This window comes from Anarrhichthys ocellatus, unplaced genomic scaffold (assembly GCF_004355925.1).
Source record: "Anarrhichthys ocellatus isolate YVR2014 unplaced genomic scaffold, GSC_Weel_1.0 scaffold6, whole genome shotgun sequence".
Taxonomy (NCBI): domain Eukaryota; kingdom Metazoa; phylum Chordata; class Actinopteri; order Perciformes; family Anarhichadidae; genus Anarrhichthys; species Anarrhichthys ocellatus.
Genome location: NW_022280036.1, coordinates 5,155,219 through 5,166,345, shown reverse-complemented (window position 1 = coordinate 5,166,345; position 11,127 = coordinate 5,155,219). Strand labels below are relative to the sequence as shown.

The 11,127-nt window shown below is 40.6% G+C and overlaps 1 protein-coding gene across 2 annotated transcripts in view; it reads right to left on the bottom strand.

Annotated features, from left to right (window-relative positions):
- Positions 1 to 11,127, bottom strand: part of kif26ba (kinesin family member 26Ba) — an 81,535-nt gene that overhangs the window by 48,162 nt on the left and 22,246 nt on the right. For both annotated transcript variants that reach the window (XM_031846019.1, XM_031846020.1), the window contains exon 3: positions 4,800 to 5,495. In XM_031846019.1, the coding sequence (XP_031701879.1) occupies positions 4,800 to 5,495 (696 nt within the window). The remainder of the gene's footprint in view (positions 1 to 4,799; positions 5,496 to 11,127) is intronic.

Genomic DNA, 11,127 nt, shown 5'->3' with positions numbered 1-11,127 from the left:
AGAGAGAGAGAGAGAGAGAGAGAGAGAGAGAGAGAGAGAGAGAGAGACTGCCCTTTCAAGATGAAAGTAGAGGAGAAACTTGGGGGAGAGACACAAAAAAAGAAGTTAGTGAGCGAACGGAACGGGGTGTTTTTTTAGACTACATCAGAGATAGAATTACAGAAACATAGTCTATGTGAGACAAACAGGAAAAGAAAAGAAAGCAAGTAAGTAAACAGAAAACAGTCATGAAAAGTAGACAACAGACACAAGGAAATGAAATATAGAGAGAGCTAAGGCAAGAAAGAAATGAAAGAGTGGCAATAAATGATAGATAGGTAGAAAGAGAGAGAGCAAAGGTGAGACAGAGGGTGGTGTGAATAAATAACTAAGACCTCATCATAACATATGTGCGGTATATTGTATATTCCACTCAGAAACTGCCTTAAGGCTACACACTGTATGCCGAAAGACAAACGGTTAAAAGGGAAAATAATGACAGGAACAAATGTAGTTTTATACATTAGTTTTGCAGTAGACTGTGATTTTATGGGAAGTAGAGTTATGAGACATGCTTTCTGACACTATGATTCAAAATATACGACAAAATACACATTAGCTGTTAGCTAAGCATATATGCACTTATCATGATCTTGTTTTATGCAGTTATGCATCAACAACAGATCATTCTCTCCAAACAAACAGCCATATAGGTCATCTGTGCAAGCAGCATATTACGATTTACATTTATTGATAGGCGGTGTCCTATGGTGGCCTTTACGTAGAGAGGAAGTCATGGTGGATGGTTTGGTCAAACAAACTCATAACATTTACCCAGGAAAACGCTGTTTGTGTCCTGTGTGAAAACAAAAGCCAAGCTAGGCCTATTTTAACTTATGTACTTAAGTTACCTTACCTAATGTACTTACTTATATAACCTAAGTTGCATAACATACTGTACTTATCTTAACCCAAACCATGATCTTTTCCTAAACCTTACCAATTAATTGTGTTTGAATTCACAACATTAACCATATGTTTAAAACTGACATTTCACAATGTGCGCCTGTCGCTGGTCGTCCACTCTCCATCATATACAGTATGTTGTTTTCGGAATTGTTGACAAAAAACCTTCTGTTGTGTAAGTATGAGGACGTGTTGAGCAACACAGAACTACACGTCAGAGCTCAATGCTTTGCTCTCTGTTGGCAACTGAGCATGTGCACTTATCTCTCAAAGAGGACCTCAAGGGGACCTTGGCTGGAGTAAGTAATGGAATATAAATTGTTTTACACTTGCAACTGCTGGCCAGTGTGCAACTCCACTGGAGCAGTTGGGGCATTGCGCTCCTATGACACTGTCATGATGGACAGCAGAGAGAAAAAGCGCTGCTCTTTCACTTTCCCCACACAGATTTATCCTGTCGTTCCAGGGAACTGGCGACCTACTAGTCACACGCTTCTCTAACCTTGAGTTCACCACTGCTGCCCTAATTAATCCTAAACTATTTGGCAGTGAAGGTTTAGCTATTATTTGTTTAGAAAATATTGTAAACCTGCGTGTGTATGTGTGTGTGTGTTTGTGAGTTATATCTCACATCCTGTTTCTCTCTGCAATATATACAATGAAACACACACACACACACACACACACACACACACACACACACACACACACACACACACACACACACACATAGTCAGGCACAACAAACAGAAACATAGTAAACACACACAGGCACACATGATACTGTATAAACCTATTTTCAATTAGCTGCTTGAAGGACAGAGCGAGGGCAAAGAGACAATATTAGATTTGTGAGAGAGAGAGAGAGAGAGAGAGAGAGAGAGAGAGAGAGAGAGAGAGAGAGAGAGAGAGAGAGAGAGAGAGAGAGAGAGAGAGAGAGCACCTCAAGAATTTAACATGAATTTATTTGAAAATGTTTGTGGCCCCGAGTCAGCTCACTGATCCCAGTAAGCTACCTGGCAGATTCACACCCAGTCTGTTATAATCAGTCTTCCTTGTTCTGACTGATTCAGCATTTTCCATTTGTTCTACACTTCTTGTGGGACCGAAAAGAAAAGTCCTAATAAATATAAAATGTGGAGGTTGTCACCTCTTAGATTGCTGACCCAGCAAGATCTTAATGTCGGCTACACTGGCAGAGAGGTTGCTTCTGGTCTCTGCTTACCTCTGTGTCCTCCTCTCTGTAAGCTCTCCTCTCTGTCTTTTGTTGTGCTACCTCTGAAACTTAGACCCTACTAATTTTCCCTGCTGTAGTTTCTCTTTCGCTATGCTGAAGAGCTTGAATATGTTGGAAGAGATTTGTCGTCTGCCATTAGAAGACCCTCTGAAAGTTCCACTGATGCTCCAACATGAACAGCAGTCTTTGATGTTTTGTGCTGTACAACAAGAAAGCAGTGGTAAAGCAACAATATCCAATTCTCTTGCAAAAAAAAGAAATAAAGTGTAGCGGTGTGCTAGTCATCTCAGCAATGAGTCTAGTTACCCTGATGTTTTAAAATGTCTCTTGTTCTTATTCTCTCTTATTCTAAACCCATCTCTCTAAACTTCAGCTCAGCTCCTCCCCCTTCTCTTCCTCTCTCATGGGTGAGTCTAAACAAGGGTGATTTATTATCGTGCTCAGTTTCTCCTTTCCTGCTGAAACACCATCACTGTCAAAGTCTCAGCACAAACACTCAGACTTGCTAACATTTTACACCTCCCAGCACAGGTGACTGACTCAAACACAGAACACAGAAATACAAGTACACAAGTAAATACACTCACACAGTCGCACAAATGATGTCTAGTGGATAGTCTAGTGTACCCTATGCTAAAGGAGATAAAAAAGGAAGCATTAAGGCACCTTTCCTCAGCATAGAGCATTTAACCAACATCTTATCATGGCTGCCACTTACATCCTTCCTCGTCATTTCACTCAGATAGGAACCTTTCTAAGCAAAAAAGACTATTCGACCACAGTCAGTCTTTTTTTTTTTTTAACACTCAAGACAGACTCAAATACATTCTAAAACATGTACGAATCTAAACAACAAAACAATACATGCTAAGGAAAAACAGGAAGTGTGAGACATAATTTCTGCTTTCTTTCTTGCTAGCTAACTGTGTTAAGTCATCGAAACAATGTGATATTATGAAAAGCAATATCAAAGGAAACATCAACACACTCATGACTGTTGCTGACCAACAACATGAGGCTATTCAACAATCTTGGAATAGAATAAAAATCATATAAAAAAAGAAGTAGAATCATTCTTAAAATCTGAAAGAGCATTTCTCTTTTGCCAAATTTAAATTGATTTGATAATTCACACTGTCAATCCTACAAAGACAGACCAGAATACATGAAGGCTCTTCTGCTTAATTTATTCCTGACCAGTAGGACAAGATAACGAAACAATTCAAGAGATTGTACAAAGTCACTTCCACCTACGACTCCATGTCTCTGCATCGGACTCAAGTCAAGCACTGGATACAAATATTAAGAGGGATAGGGAAACATATTGGGGGAGTGGGGGGGGGGGGGGGGGGGAAAAAAAGGGGAGAAAAAAAAGGGGAGAGAAAAATAAGGAATAAGTTGTGTGTGTGTGCGTGTGCGTGAGAGAGTGAATGAGAGTGAAAGAGTGAAGGGGTAGTGGGGGTGTGTGACATAGAGTCCCCAGAGTTCTAATTATCACTGTATGAATTATTACATCTGTAGAACACATTCATACACACATGTTAACATGCACATACACACACACACACACACACACGCTTACACCTCTGGATCTCCCCTGCAGTCTCAGCTCTCCTGCCTCCCTCCGTACACCTCGAGACCACACTTCCCCTGAGGCTTTTGTCCCTCCTACCATCTTCCTCTCTTGTCTACTCATGATCCCTCTCTTCCTGTCTTCTCCAAAAACCTCTTCTTTTATCTCCATTTTCAGTTTGAATCACTCGTGCTGTTTGCGTCGCCTTGACTCAATACTTTGTGTCCTACCTCGCTGCAGTTGAAGAGGATATTTAGCTTCCCCCTCGATACCAGATGGTTATCAAATCCAAGAATTCTAAGTTGATTATCGTGTCCTCATGGGGAGCTATTATGGGGGAAAACAAACTTCACAAAGTCTCTTTGCAGTTTTAGATTTTAATTGATTCCTGCAAGCTACAAAGGAAAGATTTTTCTTCAGTTTGTCGCTTAAATGAGCACTTCAACTGTTGGGGAGGAATATATGTATAAAGCGCTACAGACTATCTGTCAGTCCCTGCTAGTCTACAGGAGACTAGAATAGAAGATAGGAGCCTGTATGTTTATGTTGAACACATTATCTCAGAAGTCAGGTATTGTCAGTGGTTGATAGCTAACAAGGTCACATTACAGAAGGCAGTTACACAAGCCGAAAAATGTAAATGTTGTTCCTGACCTGCCTGTCAGACTCAAAAGATAAATTAATCTGCACGCTGGTAGCCTGTTACCATTTGTTGTAATCATATAGGACCAGAATTAATTTATTCAGTTTCCATGGTAATATTTGCAATGTCCTCGTGGGAGAAGTAGTTATACAGATTTTATGTGTGTCACACACACACACACACACACACACACACCCACACACACACACAGTCCTTTTGGGGACATTACATTGACTAACATACATTTTCTAAAGTTTACCCTCACCATAACCGCTACCAGCCTAATTATAACCTTAACCCCTACCCTAACCTTAAACCTAAAAAAAAGACCAAAAATATTACCATTTACAACACACACACACACACACACACACATACACACACCTCTACACGTAGCTTACCTGGTACGGATAGAGTGTAACTCCTCCATTAGTTCGGTTCAGGTGCTGATGGGCCTGCAGAGCTGTTGTACTCAGTACTGCTCCACTTCCGTTACCACTGTTATTGCCAGGGCTGTTTACTCTCGTCACTAGTTGGACAACAGCTTTTCCTGAACTGGGGGATCCATTCCTTCTGTCCACCCCACCTCCAAGCCCCAGGGAACTGGGCTTGGACCCCGATCTGTGCCCTGGGCCTTGAGGTTGTGGGTTTGTGGGAGCACAGCTGGACGTTTGTCCCATGGAGGGACTCCTATGGCTGGGGTTGGATGGTCCGTGGCTCGGGCTGGGCGTTGGGGTCTGGCTGGGACTTGGGGAAGGTGACTGGGAGGACGAGTGTAAAGCGGCAGCAACAGCTGAAGAAGAAGAGGAAGGAAGAAAATCAGGAATCCACTCCCGTGAACCAGGACCACCTGGTGCTCCAGATGCTCCCGTTGGACCCAGTCCTTGAGATCCATATCGTCCAATGAGGGCCGGAGGCGAAGAGGGGGGAGACAAATCCCACTGGTCAAGAGTGAGGACCATTCGCACGGCTTCTTGTTTGAGCTGCGTGAGGTGGGTGGCGCAGACGTCACAGCGACTGTCACGTTCGTTCCACGCCCGCCAAGAACTGTTGGGCACCTGAAGCTTATCATGAAGGAGGAGAGAGAAGGAGGGATCCTGAAAAGAGAGAAACAGAAAGCCAAGATTTATACTGATGTCTGGAGGATTGAATGAGAGTAAAATGAAGCAAGAGCAGCATGTTTTGAGCTGCACTGGAGAATGTATCTAAAGAAAATTGAGAGGAGAGGAGAGGAGAAGAGAAGAGAAGAAATGATAGGCATGTTGAACAAATCATGACTATGAATATTTATAGAAAATCCAAGAAACATAGCCTTATAGCCTTGGGGAACATGTGTAGAGAGACACACACACACCCAGAGAAGGACATGCAAAAGCAAGTCCACACATAAAAATGCACACACACACACACACACACACACTCTCTCTCTCTCTCTCTCTCTCTCTCTCTCTCTCTCTCTCTCTCTCTCTCTCTCTCTCTCTCTCTCTCTCTCTCTCTCTCTCTCTCTCTCTATTCTTCTCCCTTCTTTCCTTCTCAGCATTTTTCTACAGTACACCCTGATACTGTGTGGGATTAGTGCATGATGTGACTTTGCATCTTTTAATCATCTGTAAAAAATCAAGGTGCAATAAATACTGATAATATAAAAGCTCAAACAGAAGGCATTTTACATTCAAGAAAAAATAATTTTTGCTTGACCTTCAATTTCTAGCCAAATTAAATTTAGTTCCCATAAAATGGCAATAGAAACTACTTTAATGAGAATTTAAAAAAAAAAATGTTTTTAAAGAAGATTACCAACCCTGCCTTCAAAAAGGTAATTTAATTGCAGGAACATTTTTTGAAAAAGTGAGTTCTTCAGATAATAATTTAATAAGTTGTGTCTAATTAAACACCATGTGTTCTGCCTCCATTGGTCTTTTAACAGTCTTTTAGCTGAGTTTATTTATTTTTACTCACAGTATCTCAAACTACATTGTTGTTGTTTTTTTAACATATATTAGTATATGTAAATCTTCTTTATGAAAATTCAGTTGTTATAGTTGTTACAGCAACCGATCATAATGATTTCTCAATAACCTGCATGTCCTCTTCTAAAATCATATTCATAAAATCACTCTTTTATCATAAATCTAAGAAAGCCAGCCTTTGTATTTCAAAATTATGCAAGTATGGTCTTCGCCCCAAAACGACTTGGTCCTGATTCAGATAACTGTTAATAAGCTGCACTTTTTGCAGGTTTAAGCATAAGACCTTGTTGCTCTGACAACAGTTTTAGATGAATTTCCTGGTCTGGAAAAAAACAAAAGATCTGAGTGCTGCTGGCCGTTGCAGCGCCACAGAAATAGGGCCCCTTATATGCACAGGCCAACTGTCCAAAGTAATGGACTATAGAGGCTGCCCAAAGCGTAAGATCATGTGTAAGTGGTTTGTAGTATTATGAGATTGGTCACAGTGTGTAGAAAGTGCCAACTTTTCTGGTGCATTACTTTTCTTCATCAAGATTTCATGGTCAATTAATTTAAGGCTCAAACAGCTTCTAAACACTCCCACAACTACAGTTGTTCCACTTTCACCACCTTCACATATGTGTGCTGCTACCGGAATGGACTCTTGACACAACAGTCAATATGTAGCTGCAGTGAGTATGCACATATGTGAATGTGGGAGACTGTTTTAATTCTGGCAAATTCACCTTTTCTGGTGAGTACAGACTGCCAGGCTTGCTGCTTCCCATGAATGGCCAAATATCAACATTCAAAAAAGTTATTTTTTAAAAGTGTGACACAAACCACAAATGCAATCTTCTTTTTCATTTGGATAAAATATCTAAACAGAAAAAAAGAATTACAAAAATAAATACATAGTGTATAATTCTCTCTCTCTTTTTTCCCCTTATGTTGGTCCACTGTGTGTCTCCCTCTGTCTCTCTGTCGGGGTTTGGCTGGTGAAGTTGTGTGTATGCGTGTGTGTGAGCAATCACTGTGCTTTCTTGTGTGCGGAAATTCGGAAATTTGTCCCAATTTGTTTGCGCTGTTATCTGTGCCTGTAAGCATGAATGCATGTGCGTGTACAGGTATATGTTATGTGTGTGTGTGGGCCTGTGTTTTTCCAGACTAATTGGAGCCACTCGCACGGAGCAAAGCTGCTCTAAACCTCCTGCCACGACTCTCTGGTCAAAATATCAAAGTTAACAAGCAAACCACACGAACACACCCTGATACACATCTGTGTCTAAAGCTCATTTGACCCCCTTGAAAATATTTTCTCAGTTTTTTCCACAAGGCATTAAGCACTTTATTTGACAAAAGGTCATTAAAAGAAATAGTTTTTCCATATAAACGTCTGACTTTACTCGAGGCCCTTTAGATTCATAGTGGGATTTAAATGACGTTGTGGGCTAATTGTCAGTGTAGGTGTAGCATTAACGTACTATCAGCGAGCGTGTGTCTGCTTATGAACTCTATACTTCATCAAACCCTCTGTGGTAGCTCACTTGATAACTGTAATTATCTTCCTGCGTTCAACCAGCCTACCTCTTCTGTAACACTAAGGCCAGGTATCTGTGTAGGCCCTTGCTCCTTTCTGCACAAGTGATAGATACAGCAAACTGAGTGTATGGTTACATGTATAAATCATGTAACCATCTAACTTGGGTTAGACAGTCAAGACAGTCTCCACAAGAATAAAAAGTGTCACTTTTTAAAATAATTTTATGTTATTCTGTGAACAATCCTTTTCTGTTTTCTGAAACAGCTTTCTCTTGAATGACCGCTATTACCAAGCGCTTCTGCGTCTTAAAAACAGAGCCATTACAATCACCATCTTCTCAAAAACAGTTAGCCTAGAAAATATTCCACATTTACAGCTGCATTTTCAATTTGATGAATTAAACAACAACAAAAAGACAACAGTTAAACCGTTAACATATGATGTGTCAGAATAACAGCATAAAAACAATAGCCAATTACACATGTCCATCCATACTAGTAAATGCATTTCTCTAACCAGTTGTTCAACATACTGAGGCTTTTATTCGAAACAGTGCATGGTGCCAGGGAAGATGTTGTGCATGTGCAGTATTAATCAAAGTGATGGGAAGGCACTCTTTGTTTAGTGAAGCTTAATCAATACATGAGTTATGAAGCATGTGTATTCGCGTCCGATCAATAGGCATGTGATGGACGCGAGTTAGCTCTCAGCAGATTTAGATAATCAGACATTAAGATAGAGAGACAGATGATTGACAGGGAAGACAGAAAAACAGAGGGACCTGTGGGTATAATTGATTGAACAGGCAGCTTTCTTGCCAACATACATCCCATCACCTGTTTCCATGGTTTTATATAATTAACTGATTCTTTGACCTCTTCTACAGCTTCACCACTATTGCAAAAAACATTTTAATTTTATCCCAGAAGTCTACCGAACTGTAGATCTAGATTTGTGTGGGTGTGTGGTCAGCGTCCTTGGTGGCCCAAATGCTCATGATGTAATGAGAGCCTGTGAGAAAAAGAGAGTGAATATAGTATGTGTCTGCCACACAAATAAGCCTCTATCAATAACTAGCCTTTTAGCTTTCCTCAATCAATACACCGTCTGTATGTGTCCACACAAAGCAATATTTCATTTAATAGTAAAGCCTCTCAATGAGAGGGCTGCCTGCTAGGCTATGTCAACAAACCACAAAACCACAAGATACACACACACACACACACACACTCAAGGCAGGAGCTCAAACCTTGGCGAGCAACTGAGTGGTTTGTGTGTGTGTGTGTGGGTGTGTGTGTGTGTGTGTGTGTGTTTATGGATAAAGGCTACCTTGTTACTCGGGCAAACTAAGTAGCACAACGAATAGAATGTGGTTTTTAAACATACACAGAAAGTACGCGAGCATACAAACATATTGCTGGCTGGCATGAGACCCCGCACACACACACACTTCAGGCTACATAACATAAGCTAACAGTGTGTGTGTGTGTGTGTGTCTCTCTCTCTCTCTCTCTCTCACTCACACACACACACACACACACACACACATTTTTGCTGAGTGACACGCATGACAGGAGGCAGACTGGAGGAAAGAGAGCTAAGGTAGAGGCAGATTTAAAATGCAGACCATTTATCAATGCATTTGTTCAATTTTCCCCTGTATGTTCAATAATTGTCCTTAGCCAAGGGGTCATGACACATTTTCTGCTGGTTACAATAATTGTGTCTTTTAACACTAAGGGAGGGAGCAGTAATGATAACACCAGTGATAAAGACGACAGAAACAGTTTGCAGTGCTCTAAAGGAGTTCTTTGTGTGCGATTAAAATGTTCCCTCTGGAAAGAGTCCGTTTCTCTTCATTTCTGAAGCTGACACTAAAAGCTTTAATGTAGATGGCAGAAAATTGCTCTTATTGGGAACTTTATTGTAGCTGCACTAAAAGTATGTCATGGCATGTCGTACACCAGTGGCCACTTATGGAATCGGAGAGATAATTCCCCATAGAAAAATAAGGAGATGAGCGCTGCAACATGTGCACTCCAATGCACTTGCGGACTCGTAAGCCCAACAGGTCTGTGTGTAAAGATTTAAAGGGAAGCAGTGGGTTTAGTCGTATTATGGTAAAAAATATGGAACACAGTTGAAACACAAAGAGGACAAGTGTATTGTGTTGTAGAAGGGGTTAGAGATTTTTATATTATGGATGATTTTACTGTAAGAATCCAGTGTTAGTGTTGTTTTATTTAACAACATTTAATGAAGAGTTATGTAAAATGTGTTTCAGACAGATAAAATAACCTACTATGAGTAAACTGTGAATCCTCTAATGAATGCTAAATAGTAGTCCTGATTTTCCTATTTGGAAGGAATTGGAAAAGTCTGATTATTCTGAAAAAATTGTAGAAATAGGAACATTTAATCTCTCCTGGCTTCTTTCTACCCCACTATATATCCCTGTCACACACACTCAAACACACATGCACAGCAGACAGGCTACCAAAGAGCAATTAAGTCGACATGGTGTACGGTCCTTGAGATGAGGGCCTTGTTGTTCTGAATTAGCTGAGATTTGGGGAGCAGCCAAGCTGCCTGATTGAAATGAGGAGGAAAAGGAGAGCTGTGTTTTGAACAGGTTTTGAAGAAGAGAGAGATGAGGTGGGGAGTGTGGGAAGAGAGATGGAGTTTTTGCTGATACTGGGTAAAGGTAAATATAGCCAACACACACACACACACACACACACACACACATACTCTCTTTTGCTCTGTGCCCTCCTTTTGACCCTATTTCTGTATTTCTCTTCCCACTAATACTCCATTTTTGTTATTTCCAGCCCATCTTTCAGTAGAACAGTAAAGCTTTAAGTTTGTTTACATTACCCTGGTCCAAACACACACACACACACACACACACACACATGCACACACGCAAGGAGTTTAATGTAGAAATCTAATTGGAAGCTATTTTATTTTCCAAGTCTTACATTTTACAGTACCAGATTTACAACATAATTATTAGTATTTTTACACAGTTTGATAAGATTGTGGTTTGATAGGAATGCGTCATTGTGAACCTTTATATTTCCTGCTCTTTCTTTTTTTCATCGCATCTAACCGTCTCTTCCAGATGTCTCTTCACCTCTGAGTTCATCAGTATTCTGTGAGTGACTCAATCAGTCTCAGCACCACAGACTGTGTGTGTGTGTGTGTGTGTGTGTGTGTGTGTGTGTGTGTGTGTGT